Raw genomic sequence first — 19077 nt, forward strand, 5'->3', positions numbered from 1 at the left:
TCCCAGAATACATAATTTCTAAGGTCTACTCCAGTTCTAAATTTTTATACCTCTGTCTGCCTGGCTACCAAAGTCATAAATTTTATCTTAAAACAACCAACACCGTCATATATACATACACTCACCCTCAAGGAAAAAAAATATAAACCTGTAGCAGATTGAAAAATTTAGAGATTCAGGGAAATGGCCAAAAATGGTAAGCACTACAACTCCAGTTGAAGATTTTATTTTTTTATTTATTTATTTTTGGCTGCATTGGGTCTTCATTGCTGCGCGCGGGCTTTCTCTAGTTGTGTCGAGCGGGGGCTAATATTCATTGTGGTGCATGGGCTTCTCATTGCAGTGGCTTCTCTTGCTGCAGAGCATGGGCTCTAGGTGCACGGGCTTCAGTAGTTGTGGAGCATGGGCTCAGTAGTTGTGGCTCTCGGGCTCTAGAGCGCAGGCTCAGTAGTTGTGGCGCATGGGCTTAGTTGCTCTGCGGCATGTGGGATCGTCCCGGACCAGGCATCAAACCCATGTCCCCTGCACTGGCAGGCAGATTCTTAACCACTGTGCCACCACGGAAGTCCCTCTAGTTGAATATTTTAATAAGAAACATGTTAATGTCAAATACTTTAAATAAGAAAAAATTATTTTTAAAAGGAATACCTAAAAATAATGAAAAACAGTGCTAATTTATAGTTGCTACAAAAAACAGAAAATAATTACAGCATTTTGAGTACCTGCCTAGCTCGCAAAGACTCTCCTGAAACATCAATCTCACACAGTGGTAGGCCCAGAGCAGCTAAATACATTCTAGATCAGTGGTCCTCAACCAGGGGTGATTTTATCTCCAAGGGGATTTTGGCAATATCTAGAGACATTTTTTGGTTGTTACACTTAGAAGGTGAGCACTACTGGCATTTAGTTGACAGGCGCCAACAATCCTGCTAAACACCCTACAATGTACAGGATAACCCACACAAAGAACCATTCAACCCAAAATGTCAATATTATGGAGGTGATCTGACCACCAATCACAGCTACTCTCCTGGGAATCTGGAACCGAGACTAAGAAATTAAAGTTTAATATAGACCATCCTTTTGGTCAGAGAAGAGATTACCAAAACAAAAAAAAAAAGAAGGCAAGTATGGTATGAATTGAATGTCTAAGAGAGAATAAAGTGAGCAAACAGAAGTCAAAACAAGAGACAGAAAATAAATATTTCCTGAGTTTTTAGCAGCCTTCCACGTCCTGTTTCTGGGCCAGCCTAGCTGCATTCCTGTTCTTGAGCCTCCGCTATCTCCATATAAATTTTCTAGGTATTACATAATATGGAGTCGGTCTCTCCTACTTGTAACTAAGAGTCCTACTCACACACATTACCCACAGAAAACTGCTAAGATAGAAGAATCGACTACAGCAGAGTAATAGTTCAACACAAGTAAATCAAAAATAAATTTGATGAAACTTTATAATAGTAAGAAACCAATGGTGAGGTATAGAAAAAAGATCAATGAGAACTAATCTATAAATATAAGGACAACAGAGGAAATAGAAAAGGTAAATAATGTGGAAACCAGGGAAAGAGTCAAAATTTCCTGAACTAGAAGGACAACCAAAGACAGTTGGTATATGATATAAAGACTGAGAAATAATCATTTAAGACAGACTCCTCAAACATCTACCTACCAAGCTCTTAAGCTTTAAGAGGAAGAATTTTATACAACTCAATAACACAAAAACAATTCAGTTAAAACATGGGCAGGGGGCTTCCCTGGTGGCGCAGTGGTTGAGAGTCCGCCTGCCGCTGCAGGAGACACGGGTTCGTGCCCCGGTCCTGGAAGATCCCACATGCCGCGGAGCAGCTGGGCCCGTGAGCCATGGCCGCTGAGCCTGTGCGTCCGGAGCCTGTGCTCCGCAGCGGGAGAGGGCACAACAGTGAGAGACCCGCGTACCGCAAAAAAATAAATAAATAAATAAAACATGGGCAGGGAATTCCCTGGCAGTCCACTGGTTAGAACTTCGTGCTTTCACCGCTGAGGGTGCCAGTTCAATCCCTGGTCAGGGAACTAAGATCCCGCAAGCCGCGCGGTGTGGCCAAAAATTAAAGAAAGACACAAAGAAAAATAAGTTTAAAATGGGCAGAGAATCTGAATAGACATTCTTCCAAAGAAGACATACAAATGACCAACAGGTACATGAAAAGGTGCTCAACATCACTAACCACAAGGGAAATGCAAATCAAAACTACAAAGAGGTATCACCCCATGCTGGTTATAATGACTATCATTTTAAAAAAAAAAAAAAAGATAGGGTTGGCAGGCAAGGGTGTGGAGAAAAGGGAGCCCTTCTGCACTGTAGGTGGGAATGTAAATTGGTGCAGCCACCACAAAAAACAGTATGGACGTTCTTCAAAAAACTAAAAATAGGGCTTCCCTGGTGGCGCAGTGGTTGAGAGTCCGCCTGCCGATGCAGGGGACACGGGTTCATGCCCCGGTCCGGGAAGATCCCACATGCCGCGGAGCGGCTGGGCCCGTGAGCCATGTCCGCTGAGTCTGCGCGTCCAGAGCCTGTGCTCCGCAACAGGAGAGGCCACAGCAGTGAGAGGCCCGCGTACCACAAAAAAATAATAATAATAAAAAAACCTAAAAATAGAACTACCATATGAACAGTGATCCGACTTCTGGGTTTATACTCAAAGGAAATGAAAACAGCATCTTGAAGGAATATCTGCATTCCCACGTTCACTAAGCATTATTCACAACAGCCAAGATAGGACACAACCTAAGTGTCCATCAAGAGATGAATGGATAAAGAAGATGGGAGATACATATACACACACACACACACACACACACACACAAAATGGAATATTATTCAGCCATGAGAAAGAAGAAATCCTGCCATTTGCAACAACTTGGATGGACCTTGAGAGCATTATGCTAAGTGAAGTAAGTCTGACAGAAAAAAGGCAAATACTGTATATCACTTATATGTGGAATTTAAAAAAGCTAAACTCAGAGAAGCAGGAGAGGAGAGTGGTGGTTAACAGGGCCTAAGAAGCAGGGGAAATGGGGAGACACTGGTCAAAGGGTACAAACTTCCAGTTATAAGATTAACAAGTTTTGAAGATCTAATATAGTGCATGGTGATTATACCTAATAATACCAATACTATATATTTGAAAGTTGCTGAAAGAGTAGATATTACATGTTTTTACCACAAAAAAGAAATGGCAATTATGTGATTTGATGCAAGTGTCAGTTAATTGCTATGATGGTAATCACACTGCAATTCATAAATGTATCAAATCAACAGCTGTATACCTTAAACTTAGATAAGGTTATATGTTAATTATATCCCAATAAACTGGAAGAAAAAAAAGAGGAAGAATTTTTTAAATAAAAAGATTTTATATGTTGCCAAGAAAAAAGAATAAACAGATAAACATAAAAGGATAAGCATGACCTCAGACTTGAAAAAGTAACAGCGTGGTAGAAAATTTGCCAGAGCTAAAGCCATCCTGATACAGCCCATGGCCAAGATGACTTTTCTCTTTGAAGACAGCTAGTAATTTCAAGGAACAAATAACTTGAAATAATTAGATCAAAGAACTTACAAATCCATTAGAATTTTCCCAAACAGCAGGATTAATAACAGAATAAAATAGAAAATGAAAAATATAATGATAAAGACAGAATGAAAACATTATGAAATCCTAAGACTTAAAAGTGCAGTTAAGCTAAAAATACGGTAGTAAAAGGAAAAACACACACAGGATAATAAAGCCAAATTTAAAGTAACTTTTTTCCAATCAGTAACTGCAAAGAAAACTCAAAGCACCTCTATGGAATAAACTCTGCACTGTAACATGCCAGGTATAATATTCCTAAGTGAACAATGCAAAAAATAACTTCTCTTGTTAAATGTATCAATTCATTTAAATTTATTGAGGGTCAACTTTGTGCCTGTCACTGTTAAAGGTACAGGGACTCCAGTGGTGAACAAGATCAAGTTCCTGCTCTCATAGAGCTTACCATTTAAAGCAGAACTGTCCAACAGAAATGCAAGCCACAAATGTGAGCAAAAATATGTCATTTTACATATTCTGGATGCTAGGTTAAATATTTTAATCCGTAAAATTAATTTTAACAATCTATTCTAGGGAGTTCCTCGTGGCACAGTGGTTAAGAATTGCCTGCCAGTACAAAGGACATGGGTTCAATCCCTGGTCCGGGAAGATCCCACATGCCATGGGGCAATTAACCCCGTGCGCCACAACTACTGAGCGTGCGCTCTAGAGCCCGGGAGCCACAACTACTGAAGCCCGCACGTCTAGAGCCCGTACTCCGCAACAAGAGAAGCCACCGCAATGAGAAGCCCGTGCACAGCAACAAAGAGTAGCCCCTGCTCGCTGCAACTAGATAAAGCCCGTGCGCAGCAAAGACCCAACGCAGCCAAAAATAAATACATTTATTATTTTTTTAATCTATTTAATCTGACATATCTAAAACATTATCGTGTCAACATGTAATCAACATAAAAACATTAATGTGATATTTTACACTTTTTTCATACTGAGTTTTTGAAATGTAGTGTGTATTTTAATACAGCTCTTCTCAATGAGGACAAAGGACATTTTAGCTACTATACTGGACAGTGCCAACCTAGGAAGAGGGACGGGGCTGCTTTCTTTTTTTTTTTTTGCTGTACGCAGGCCTCTCACTGTTGTGGCCTCTCCCGGTGCAGAGCACAGGCTCCGGACGCGCAGGCTCAGTGGCCATGGCTCACGGGCCCAGCCGCTCCGCGGCATGTGGGATCTTCCCGGACCGGGGCACGAACCCGTGTTCCCTGCATCGGCAGGCGGACTCTCAACCACTGCGCCACCAGGGAAGCCCTGCTTTCTTTTTTTTCCATTTCAAATCTTGTCATATTTTTTGACTATTTATAAACTCTCCACATATATCTCTGATAAAAATAACTATAAAGAGTTTTCTGGTCAGAGCAAATAGCAACTCCAAGCACCTAATTTATGCAAAACTGGAAACAACCCACCATCAATATGAAAAATTCTGAATAAACTGTGGTATAGTTACACAGTGGAATACTGAACTATAATATTTCAAATGGATATATCTCAGAAACACACAGGATAGAAACAGAAAGTTGCAAGATGATACATCTGGCATAGAATTTATGTAAATCTTTCAAACATACAAAGCTACAAACTGGCGCCTGCCCCACACACACCCTCTACAGATAATTACAAGTGGAATATAAAATGCAACTATGTAGAAGGGAAGGATAAACACCATCAGGGTAGTATAAAACTCAGGATAGGAAGGGAGAAGAATGGGTTTGAGAAGGTCTGCAAAGGGTATTCAACTGTCTCTATAATCTTTTCTTTTTTAAAAAATGTGACACACGGGCTTCCCTGGTGGCGCAGTGGTTGAGAATCCGCCTGCTAATGCAGGGGACACGGGTTCGAGCCTGGTCTGGGAAGATCCCACATGCCGCGGAGCAACTAGGCCCGTGAGCCACAACTACTGAGCCTGCGCGTCTGGAGCCTGTGGTCTGCAACAAGAGAGGCCACGACAGTAAGAGGCCTGCGCATGGCGATGAAGAATGGCCCCCGCTCTCCGCAACTGGAGAAAGCCCTCACACAGAATCGAAGACCCAACACAGCCAAAAATAAATAAATAAATAAATTTATTTAAAAAAAAAAAATGTGACATAATATTAACATTTGTTAAATCTGGGTGGCGGGTACCTGGACATTCTGTTATGTGCTCTACTTTTCTGTATGTTTGAAATACTTTTTTAAAAAAATGCTTTCTTCACATTTTATTTCTATTTCTGAAGAATAGACAAGAGTTTACTGGGATCAGATACTTAACTTCTGATAAATATACATTTTTATAAAAGAAAATATTCTTTCTTCATACCTCCTTAAAGTTAATTCTCAGTTTCACAGAATTAATCATTCCACACTGAATCTGGTCTTCGAGTTAGCTAATGGATTATCGGCATAGTTAAAAATATATATATTGATTCAGAAGCTAAACACAAGTCCAGATGCTATCTGGAGAGAATCCGGAACTCCTCTATAGTATCCACAGAATACATCTTTTTCATAGCTAAAAGGTTTACGTTTACCAAAAATCAATGTTCAGAGGTCTCAACTACTGATGTAGCACTGTGACTATGAATTGTCAACATTAGGAATGTATTTACCAAACTTAATATTCCCCTCGGTGCAAAAACATAAACTGTATGCTTTAGTCTAGACGCTAGTCACCAATAATGACACTTCTTAATGCAAAATGTAGAGAAACAATTTTTCTAGTTGCCGTATTAAAATATACCAGGCAGGGTTTCCCTGGTGGCGCAGTGGTTGAGAGTCCGCCTGCCGATGCAGGGGATGTGGGTTCGTGCCCCGGTCTGGGAGGATCCCACATGCCGCAGAGTGGCTGGGCCCGTGAGCCATGGCCGCTGAGCCTGCGCGTCCGGAGCCTGTGCTCCACAACAGGAGAGGCCACAACAGTGAGAGGCCCGCGTACCGAAAAAAAAAAAAAGGAAAAAAAAAAAAAAAAAATATATATATATATATATATATACACACACACACACACAAACACCAGGCAATTTCTCTGAAGGTACACTTAATAATATATATATGATATTTATGTGTATATATACATTTATTATATATATACTTTAGATATATGTACTATATATACCGTAGCTATTTTGTAGAAAATAAATGGACGAAACATGTATTGTTACCACCAATAATAGTAACCAGAATTCATTAAGAAAAAGGATAGACGGTCTCTCTCCCTGCAACCCACTCCTACTTCCACCATGCCTCCTCCAACCAAACGCCTTACAGTACAGAAGTGTGATAAAGAATGAATAGTAATAACAGCTTAAAACTCTTCCTTATTTTTAAAAAAAGGCCTCTAGGAATATCAGTTTTAAGGAAATAAAAGTGTTGGTAGAAAGTTACTACTACAGAAAATCTGGTTGCCTTCCTATAAAGAGAATTAAAGGGAAAATGATTAGATGCAATATGAATACAGTAAGGCGACCAGACCCAAGACTGACAAACAAAAATCACTACTCATATACTAGCAATTAGGAAATGTAATGCAGAAGAATTACACTTATGATCACAACAAAAATTTTAAGAAGCCCACCAATAAGCTTAACAAGAAATGTCCAAAAACAATGGGAAACCAATGGAAAAATCTTTTACTTAAGGACACAAAGATGACCTAGACTGGCAAAGGGACACCATATTCTTAGATGTAAGGACACAATAATGCAGCAATGTCAATTCACCCCCAAATTAACCTATAATTCAGTACAATCACTATCAAAATCCCATCAAGATTTCTGAATCTTAACAATCTGGTCCTAAGAATCTTTGGAAGATATAATATGCAATAACAACCAAATAAACTCTGAAAAGTAACACAATAACAGGGAGCTACCCAGGTAAACATATATATTTTAAGCTTATAATATAGTTACCATAATTAAAATATGTTAACAGTGTGCAGGAAGAAATAAAGATGAATGGAACAATGGAAAGAGTTTTAAAAAGATATGTGGACATTTGAGAATTAAATATATAAGAAATACAGCTCTTCAAAGCAGTGGAAATTGATGAACTATTCAATTATTAGTACAATGGAAAAACATTAAGTTGGTTCCAACCTCAAATATGTATATATAAATTTCAGAAAGGTTCAAGCTGCTAATAAGAAAAATATGAGGAAAACAGATCTTTAACAATCTTGTAAACAAATATTCATCAATAAGAAAATGGTTAACATCTAAACAAAATGGTTAAAATATATATCGAGAGCACAGAACACTATAAAGCTATTGAAAAGAATGAGAAATGTACACATCCTGGCATAGAAAGGTCTTCCAGACATATTAAATGCAAAAAACAAATCTGAGAGAAAAAAATTCATACTGTATAATGCATTTACTTGCATTTATGAAATGGCAAGAGAAGTATTAATATGTGCACTCACATAAATATAAATACATAAAAAGTTCTGGGAAAATAACATATCAAACCATGAACAGTAGTTTCCTCTAACAAGAGAATATGGATCATGGGTCGGAACATCAAAGAGGACTTTCATGTCTAATCTACATGCTTCTGTACTGATTTATTTTTTTTTACATTGAGATACCTTTATATATTTTCACACAATTAAAAAATGCAAATTTCAACATTAATAAAAGAAAGCTACTATAACAAAAACCTTCAAGTGTCAACGCTTCTTTCCTATAAGAAAAAGATCGGTGATATGAATTATGCCTGTTAGTACTGCTAGTCTTAGGAAAATTTTTAAGTTTCCCTAAGAAAATTACCAAGTTTTCTTAATAATTATCTGGAACCACAAAATGCTAAGTGGCAATCTTTAGTACTAACTCAGTATTGTTATTTTAACTTGCTGGAATTAGCATATAGAAAGGAACATGTTAACAAAACTGTATATGTACATATTGTATATTATATTAAGCCACAGAAAATTTTCTTTGACCTTGACCACATCAAGTGAAAGTTTTTCTAAATCCTCCCTCTCCTTGGAAAAGCAAACCAGGGAATATAAATTGCCTGGGCCTGCTGAGCTTTGTGTTCTGCTGGATCAAAAGCCAATACTGGCAGAGTTCACTACAGAGGAGCCCGCAGTACCACCACCATAGACTCAGCACATTTACAGAACAAAGCAAAGACAGAAGAAGCTCAATATAGGTCTCATTTTTTTAAGCAACCAAAATAAAATTTGTCACAGTATTATAGTTAATGTGCATTTATCTGTGCATTTATTTGAGTGAGAGTTCAATTGAAAATAATTGACCTGGAACTTCCCTGGTGGCACAGTGGTTAAGAATCCGCCTGCCAGTACAGGGGACACAGTTTGATCCCTGGTCCGGGAAGATCCCACATGCCGCGGAGCAACTAAGCCCGTGCACCACAACTACTGAGCCTGTGCCCTACAGCCCGCGAGCCACAACTACCGAAGCTCATGCGCTACAGCCCGTGCTCCACAACAAGAGAAGCCACCGCAATGAGAAGCCCGCGCACAGCAACGAAGAGTAACCCCCGCTCGCTGCAATGAGAGAAAGCCCGTGCACAGCAACGAAGACGCAATGCAGCCAAAAATAAATAGATAGATAGATAAATTTATTTATTTAAAAAAAATAAAAGAACTGAGAAATCATTCTAATTAGTACAATGATCACAAATTTACATACTGAAATTATGCCCTCAACCCAAAAAGGCAGAGATTAGTAACCAACAGTTATTATACAAAATATCACACTTCCCCACTCACCGACACACAAGACTAGTTTATTAACTGTTTCATGAGAGTGTTCATCAATATCTACTTAAGCAACATCATTCTTTTGGACAGCAATTCTAAATTATACCTAAAAATTCTGAGATATTAACACAGGCAATTACTGTAAAATAACTGAATAAAGAAACATAGAAAATACTCCAGAGTGTTAAACTAGTTTTTTTTTTAATTCTATCATACTACCTAAAAAGGAAAAAGAAATGTCTTTATAAGCTGCATATTAATAAACTAAATAGATCACTTTAAGTGGCTACATAGTTTCCAATACAAGGAGAAAAGGAGAGTTGTAATCTATCAAGAGGGAGTGGGGGATATAAAGTCTTTAAATAAGAAACATTAGTAATACTAAGTCTAGAGGTTAAGCCAATAGTTCAACATTACCATGAGATTTCAAATTGCACTGTGAGCCCTACTGCTCCATTTGTTAGGCCATAATATCTAAGTCTCAATCCATAGCCACAGAGTAAGTATATAGATCTAACCCTGGTCTACCATTCTGAAACCCTCATCATTGGTCTCAAGAGAGATAGGGTAAAAAAAACGACTAAAAATCTTCCTATATACACACACGTACATATACATATGTACATATACACAAACTCCAAAAGGAAACTAGGCATCATCACACATAACTACAGAATCACAAATAGGTATCCCAATTTCTTTGGTCTCTTATCTTTTTCAATTTGAGCAAGCAAGGTTTTATGGGGTTTAAGTGAAAAAAACCCTGCAATTAAGTACTCAGAACATGCCTGGCACACAGCACTCAATAAGTGGCAATTATTTCTTCACAGCTTCTTCCAGGGACTAAGGCCCACTCTAAGTCTGTCAGCAGAACTCTGTGTGTCTTAACTCCCTTTTCCTGACACAAGATTCTTTCAAAAGTGCACCTCTCAACAGACCTTCTACATATGAACTTTTAGAGATTTAAGAAAAAAAAGTTGAGGCCAAAGCATCTCTTCCTGCCGCAAAAAAAGTGGTATAAGACAGTGGACACCTGCATGTGGACGCTAGACTTGCAACAAATGGACTTCTGAACCAGTTTTAAGTAGAAGAGTTAATACATTATGTTTCTGACAACTGACAATCTTTGAATTACTTCCGATCCACCACTCTTCTTAATCTCACATTACCAACAGTTCTCAAAGTGCGGCCCCAACCAGCAGCCTTCAGCAACACCTGAAAACTTATCAAAAATGCAGATTCTCAGATCCCACCTCAGACCTAAATAATAAACTCTGGGGATGGGACCCAACAATCTGGGTCTCCACACTAAAATTTGAGAATCATTCTATATGATCTGGTGAAGTATCAACAGTGACACTCCAAATTTATCTATTCCAGAAGAAATCTGTTAAGATTGATGAGGTTAACATTACGTATTTTGAAATCTTACACACATAGTATATGAGAAAAAGCCCAAATTGACTCACAAAATTAAGAATATAAAAGTTCTACTAAAACATGCTTTTAGCTTCCCTGGTGGCACAGTGGTTGAGTCCGCCTGCCGATGCAGGGGACATGGATTCGTGCCCCAGTCCAGGAAGATCCCACATGCCGCAGAGCGGCTGGGCCCGTGAGCCATGGCCGCTGAGCCTGTGCTCCGCAACGGGAGAGGCCGCAACAGTGAGAGGCCCGCGTACCGCGAAAAAAAAAAAAAAATGCTTTTAACAAGAAATTTTATAACCAGAGGTAAAAATAATACAAGGAGGCACAAAAAGTTCTTAAAGGATGTCAGATGAAGGAGATTACAATATAAAAAATCATTAAATATTAACTAGCAAACAAATGTGCCAGCTTAGAATGAGGTCTCAACCTAAACTTTACATATGCCTTGGCCTGTGTTTCTAGTTCAACTTCTGTGAAGGAAGAAAAACAACAGTATGAAAAGAGTAAGAAAGACCCATAAGAAAAATAATCCTAAGAAGATAACATTTACCCTCAAGGAAGGCAGGTCTAAGGTGATTTCAGATCCCCAAAATTTCCCTACCTTTTTGCTGCTTTCTGAAAGTCCTTTAATAATCAAGAGTCACTTGAGAGAAAAATAGAGACTTAGACAAAACAGAGACTTAAAATATAAATGCTGGACTTCCCGGGTGGCGCAGGGGTTAAGAATCTGCCTGCCGATGCAGTGAACACGGGTGTGATCCCTGATCCAGGAAGATCCCACATGCCGCGGAGCAACTAAGCCCGTGTGCCACAACTACTGAGCCTGTGCTGGAGAGCCCACGAGCCACAACTACTGAACCCGTGTGCCACAACTACTGAAGCCCACGCGCCTAGAGCCTGTGCTCCGCAACAAGAGAAGCCACCGCAGTGAAAAGCCTGCACACCGCAATGAAGAGTAGCCCCCGCTCACCGCAACTAGAGAAAGCCCATGCACAGAAAGGAAGACCCAACGCAGCCAAAAATAAATTAATTAATTTTATATATATATATATATATATAAACACTAAGACAATTCTACACTTTAGCATGCTATCGTGATGACAATAGCAGCGTCTGAGTTAGTTTACAAAACATTTTCACATTAGACCCATGTAATCTTGACAACCATCTTGAGGTAAATAACAATGACAACAACAAAACTACATTTACTGAGCACTTAGAGCCTTACAAAATTTTATCATTTAATTCAACAACCTGCTGAGGTTGGAGTTGTAAACCACTTACTAATGTCAGACACAAGGCAGGATCTGAACCCAATTCTATCTAATTTTAAAACCCATCTTCTGGGCTTCCCTGGTGGCGCAGTGGTTGAGAGTCCGCCTGCCGATGCAGGGGACATGGGTTCGTGCCCCGGTCTGGGAAGATCCCACATGCCGCGGAGCGGCTGGGCCCGTGAGCCATGGCCGCTGAACCTGCGCGTCCGGAGCCTGTGCTCCGCAACGGGAGAGGCCACAGCAGTGAGAGGCCCACGTACCGCAAAAAAAAAAAAAAAAAAAAAAAAAAAAAAAAACCCATCTTCTTGGGACTTCCCTGGTGGCACAGTGGTTAAGACTCCACGCTCCCAGTGCAGGAGCCCTGGGTTCGCTCCTTGGTCAGGGAACTAGATCCCACATGCATGCCACAACTGAGAGTTCACATACCACAACTAAGGAGCCTGCCTGCCGCAACTAAGACCCAATGCAACCAAATAAAAATATTTTTAATGCATTTTTAAAAATAAAATAAAATAAAACCCATGTTCTCTAAATCTCTACACTATGGCAAGATTTGGAGACAAAGGCTTGAGTTTTCAGGCCCATAACTTAACAGCTGTATGCCCTTGGGAAGTCACTTAATTCTCTTAACTCTTCATCTATAAGATGGGAAGATTAGTATCTGTCCCCACCTATTTCAGAGTACAGCTGACCCTTGAACAACTAGGAGGTTGGGGCACCGACGCTCCACGAAGTCGAAAATCCTCTTATAACTTTACAGGTGGTCCTCCATATCCAGGTTTGGCATCCCTGGATTCAACCAACTGCGATAAAACTATAGTACGTATTTATTGAAAAAAATCTGCCTGTAAGTGGACCCTGAAAGTTCAAACCCATGTTGTTCAAGGGCCAACTGTAATTGTAAAGATCAAATAAGATAAAGGACATAAAAGGTGTTCATAAACTCAAAAAAAAAACTACACAAATGTCATCATTACTGATTTTGACAAAGAGAGTAAAGAGAAAAAAAATGATATAGTATAGTAATTGCAAGGGGAAAAGATGCTGGTTTTTCTTTTTAAAGCAAGTTGAAGACCCTTAAGGAGAAACTTCAGACTTCAAAATTTACCTGGGACCTTACTGTCAATTGGGCTGTGATAAAAGAATCTGTACCACAAATTATTTTGTCACTTTTCTAAACATACAGACACACCCAGATACCTGTAACTTACACAGATTTGGAGGTTAGCAAAAACCTAACAGCTGATTTCTTTTTAAAAGTCTGGTTCTCATAAGAATCAGTAGCCACTATACTAGGTCACCATAATTAAAATTCCCTTGCAACGGCCTTCCTGTTCTTTTCTACAGTATCATTTTCAACCTGTGGTGCCGACATCTTTCATTCTGCAAAGACTAAAACATGAACTACAAATCCTAAATAAAGAAATCAGACCACTTAAACTGATGAGTTTAAGGGAAAAGTTTTATTACTCAAAACGTCACAATTTAAGGTTAATTTTTAATAGCATTTACAGCAAATGAGTGAGAGAAAGAAGTAAAGTTGAAGTGAAATCACTCAACTGTTGTAATGTATGTCAGATATTAAAAAGACAAGGAGGTATTCAACCCTAGATTACTAGTCACAAAACATCAGCTCACCAAAAAGGTTCAACAGCAGATTTCAGAAAAATCACACAGCACTCACCTCTTTCATACCAAAAAACAGCCCAATTATTTTTATTCCTTCTAAATTACATTCACAAAAGGCATTTTTGGCAAAGCAAATTATTATAACAACTTACATATTAATAAAAAAATATCATTCCCATTTTCAATGAGAAAACACCATTTCTTTTATCTACAGAAGAAAAATCACGGACTCTGATAAACCCATTTCTGTAACGTACATACATTTTTACTGACTACATACAATATTTAATCTATATTTAAACCTACATGTAAACTCAACAGTCAAACCTAACTTTCGTATATGAAATTATGTGCTAATACCTCAATACTGAAACTCAAGACAGTGACTCGTACACTAGTTGCCAGGTTTTTTGTGTAAATGTCAAACGACAGGTCCACTGAGAAGCTTTTGAATCTAATTGAATTTATTCATTCAAACCAGAATTTATCATGTGTTTCTAAGCAGTGGTTCTCATCTAGGGGCAATCTAGCAATGTCTGAAAACATTTATGGTTGTTACAACTGGGGGGGGGGGCGGTGAGGTAGTTTGCCAGAAAGGGGTGCTACTGGCATCTAGTGAGCAGAGGCCAAGGATGCTGCTAAACATCTTACAAAGTATAGGACAGACCCCCACAACAAAGAACGACCCACCCCAAAATGGCAATAACTGCCAAGGTTGAGAAACTCTGAGCTATAGAAGTTTATAAACACCCATCTGTCTAAAAACAGTACTCACTTAACCTTTGTTTCCTATATTATTTGCCAATTCTATTCTTTACATACTAGTCTTTGGCAACAAACTTACCCTATTCCCATCCTTTCAATCAGCTTCTAACTTCCAAACTTGTCAATACAGCCAATTTCAAAACTTATTATCTTTGACTCATCCCTATTTTTAATTGTAGTAGTTGTTGTAGTAGTAATGGCCGGGGCCAACACATATTTAGCCCTTACTACATGCCAGGCACTATCCTAAGTGCCTTGTACATATTAACTCATTAATCTAGGTACTATTATTACCGGGTATTCTTATTATCCCCATTTTACAAATGAAGAATCCAAGGCACAAAAAGGTTAAATAACTTGTCCAGGGTCACAAAGATAATAAGCAGTCAAGCCAGGTTTCAAATCCAGGCAGAATGCCTAAGTATTCCAAAGTCGTCCTTTCTTCTTTCATCCTCTAAACCAAATCATAAAATCCTTAAGTTCCACAAGGACAGGGACCTTGTTATACTCACAGCAACATCCCCAGGGCCCAGTACATAATAGGTGCTCAAAAAACTTTTCTTTGTTGAATGCATGAAATATCCCTCAAACTCACCCCACCTGTTTCCATTGCCTCCACTCAAGGCCAAGGCTTTCAGCACCTCACACTTGGCTTTCTTTACATAGCCTATAAACTAACCAATCAGGTAAATGGATATAAACTCCTCTGCCACATTTTCAATAACCCAGCCCATAACCCAACGTATTCAAAGGTTTCTTCCCACTGCTTCTCAATTATCAGTAGAATCATAACATCTTAAGAGTCAGATGGTACCTTAGAGATCATCCAATCCAACATTTAACAGATAAAGAAACCCAAAGATGTTAAGTGACTAAATCACCCAGCCAGGTGGAGCCAAGACCAGAACTTGATTTTTGCAATTTCTGCTCTAGGATTCACTCCTAGAGGATTTGCTTAACTCATGACAGATGTGTCTCCTCACTAGTCCATCAACAAATTACATTCATTTCAATTGTTCACACTTGTTTCTCCTGCACAGCCTGCCCTCTTTTTCTTGCTCCATAGATCCAAATCCTATTCATCCTTCAAAATCTCCTCCTATTCCATTCTTCATGACCTCCTCCCTCTCAGAAAATCTTACATCCTGAATAGATGCTAGAGGAAGAGGATCACCATTACTGGGCCAAGTTTAATACATAACTAACACGTCCCACAAAGCAAAGCTACTTGGATCATTTCTTCCCTGAAAACTATTCACCCATTCTTTGCTATGTTTCTGGAAGTGATTTCGATACAGACTAACTTATATGGCACCTTCATAAAATGTTTATATACCTGGAAGAGAAGCTCACTCACATCTTTTAGAGTAGACACGTAACTCCTGAATGGCCCAAATCACCTATACCTCTTCCATTAGGAAACTCAGGTTGTTCACAAAGTCCAAACCCAGAACTCTGATACAACTCACCCAGCAGCCACAGCTTCTAAGGTTCATCTCTTTCTCTGTATACTATCATTTGTCTTAACTTCCTCCAAAACTCCATTTCCGAGGAATAGTTCACACTTCTTTTCCTTCCTCGTCTTCCCTACACTACACAGTATAGAATACCCTCCTTTATCTTTTATTATTTTCCATATGGCTCTTCAGTGAAAGTCCAGTTTGCTACCTCTCATCCAACCTCAACTAGCCAGTCCTTTATACAGAAGTCACATCTATCTCTTCAGCCTCTCTCAAGTCTTAGGGTATCTCAACTCCATGAAGGTTAATTTTGGTTTTTTTCCCCCTTCTCCATTCTTCCTTCCTCTAGACAAGTGGCCTCAAAAGTGGTGTGGGTGCAGCTCAGAGGAAGTGCAAAAGGATCCACTGGGCTGCTGGAAAAAATTTATTACAACTCTTGTTATATTTATTTTTTCATCTCATCCTTTCTTAAATTCTGTTTCTGTGTACATTTCTAAGTTACCCATTAGTACAGTAATAAAGATACATAAATTCTTGGAGTACGTGATCACAAGTCTGGAGACAACTGTTTTAAAAATACCTTGATAATGAGGACAAAGTAATAGGTTCCAGACCATATAGAGGATGTAAATATGTATGTGTGTGTGTGTATATATATATATATATATATATATGCACACCTGGTAGGAAAAAAAACTCTTGTTTGTATCCAAAGTCCTAACGATGCCCACCAACCTCTAACCCCTGCCAGCCATCTCAGAAATGTGTCCTACTCAAAAGAGCAGCACAGAGGATGGTTTGGCAAAGCCCTTCATTTCCAGTTTGGGAAAAAAAAAAAAAAGAAATTCAAAGTGCTAAGATACTACCCTTATCTTTCCCGTAGAAGGGTATTTCAGGACACTTCACTATCCTGACACTGCTCATTGCCTGATTTATACGTATATACTTCAAAGGCCACTACCTGCTGAGATTCAGTTCCTATTTCCCAATCCCTCGAGGTACAACTCATGCTCCCTTCGCTAACGACCGATTTCTACTAACACCTGGACTGAGCTCACACCTCCCTTCATCCTTCTCTCCCCTGAGGACACTATCCACCGTCTTCCCCGAGCCCCACAGTCGCGTCCCAGTGCAGAAGACAGTCCATCCAAGGTCCCTAAGACCACTTCTCTTTCCTCCTCCGCCCCCGGGAGCTGCCAGCCAGGCTGGAGACGGGAGGGGGGGAGGGGTGTGACTCGCCTCCCGTGACTGGCCCAGATGGCAGCAGATTCCGCCCCCACTCTTGGGCACCCCTCGACCCCCTAGAGCTGCCTGTCTGCCTCCCACCCCGCCTCAACCCCACCTCCGGCCTTCCCCACGCCCTCACACCGGCTCCCGGACACACTCACCGTGCTGGGTGAAGATATTGAAGCCGGCCTCTGCGGTGCGCCCCGCCAGGTCCCGCCTGCGGCTGGAGGGCCTGGCTGCGCTGCTGCCCCGGATCCCGCGGGGTTGCGACTGCTGAAGCCCCGGAGCCTCCCCGACGCGGCCCACCTGCTGCCCCATCCCTGCACTTGCGTACTCCCGCGCCCCCGCCGACCCGTGGTCACATTCCTCCTCGGCTCCGGCCTCGGGCTCCAGGCGCTTGCTCTGGCCTCTCCTTCCCAGTCGAGGCCCCGGCCCTGAGCGGTCCGGCCACCGGCGTCTCCCCACCCGACTCCTCACAGCAGCCGCCGCGCTGCCTCTCGACGCCTCACAGATTCTCCTTTTCCCTCCCCATTCCGCGGCTCCGCGCCCTCAACGCTGTCGCCGCCGCCATCTTTAAACCACCGAGCACTAGGAGAGCGTGGGACAGAGCGTCTCCCGCCCCCCACCCGACCAGTCACCTCCGCTACTCGGAGGGAGGGCTTCCCGGCGGCCCGGCCCCGCCCCGCCCCGCCCCGCCCCGCCCCGCCCCGCCCCGGCCCCGGCTAGTCCGCGCGCTCCCTTCTCCTTGGAGGGTGGGTTCGCCCCCGTCCCCCGCAGCCCCCGTACCTACCTCACTGGCACGCCTACCGCTGCTTCAGGTCTTTCGGCCCTTCGGTTCGTTCGCGGCACCTCGGCCTCCCACATCCGAATCCGCCTTAGCCACCTCCTCCCACGTTCGTTTCTACATGCTACCGCCTTTTTTAGAGTTGGCCAGTCTAGAGCCTTCCCTGTCCCACCTCCACCTGTCAAATCAATCAGTCGCGCTGAGCGCCCCAGGTGCACAGCTCGCTCTTTAGCAGGCACAGTTGGGACAGAAAAGCACGAGGCGTTTGGTGCTTGCCATCCAGGTGAGGCTCCCTAAAATGCCCGGGAGAATTCCTTTAAATACCCTCGTCACCAAGCCGACCTACAGTCAAAAGTAAATGATATAAAATTTACATGAAGATAATAAAAAGGTACATTATTTCATTGTAATTTTTTGAAACTATTTCATAATGTTAAGTTGCACTCCCCTCGGTTGTCTGCACTCTACAGTCTCATTGGAGAAGCAGTTATGACCCTGTTCCTCCTATCGTATTACTATGAATTCCTCTTGAACTCCTTTACCGTGTAACCACGTGTGTTTCTGTTACCCTTATATTGCTTGACAGTAAAGCTAATCTTCCTACCGGCATGCTTTATATATAGTGCACGTGGTCAGGTCTCCTTTGATGACAAAGCAGAAAAATAAAACTACCTTTGACCCTGTTTCTGAATGAGAACTTTAACTTATGTTGTCTAAAGACAGTGACTCAGGCAGAAATGTTTTTAATGCGCGCACACATACATATACATGTACAAATATTCACTTATCATCTCCCCCCTACTGAGCATTCTTGCATGTTAATATTGATCCAGTTTTTTACATTCTCAAAGAACTTGATAATTATTCTTTAGCTATTCATTTAGCTTCCCTATTTCCTTTAGAAAAAGCATCAACTATTGGAGGTACCACACTGAAAATTTGCTTTAAAGCAGAGGATGTGGGAGCCATTGCAAAGAAGCAACGAAACAACCATTGGGAAGATAAATTTCAGGGAAAAAGGTGGATACAGCTCTCCTTTACATGTCTTTCATAGAACCGGGCTGACCTTAGATGAACCATTAATACTCACTACTATAAAAGTCCTCTGAAATTATTCCGTTGCCATCCAGGGTATGACCAGAAATAACTGAAATTGCCCACCAGATGGGAACAGAAA

The 19077-nt window shown here is 40.9% G+C and overlaps 1 protein-coding gene across 4 annotated transcripts in view; it reads right to left on the reverse strand.

The window, feature by feature from the left end:
* The window catches only part of ABL2 (ABL proto-oncogene 2, non-receptor tyrosine kinase), a gene marked incomplete at both ends in the record, with an annotated part of 100761 nt that extends 83327 nt beyond the window's left edge, over positions 1–17434 (reverse strand). For all 4 annotated transcript variants that reach the window (XM_082676480.1, XM_082676477.1, XM_082676478.1 and 1 more), the window contains one exon: positions 17278–17434. In XM_082676480.1, the coding sequence (XP_082532606.1) occupies positions 17278–17434 (157 nt within the window). The remainder of the gene's footprint in view (positions 1–17277) is intronic.
* Positions 17435–19077: the final 1643 nt, after the last annotated feature.

This window comes from Grampus griseus (assembly GCF_964374135.1).
Source record: "Grampus griseus genome assembly, chromosome: 1".
In the NCBI taxonomy this organism is placed as follows: Eukaryota; Metazoa; Chordata; class Mammalia; order Artiodactyla; family Delphinidae; genus Grampus; species Grampus griseus.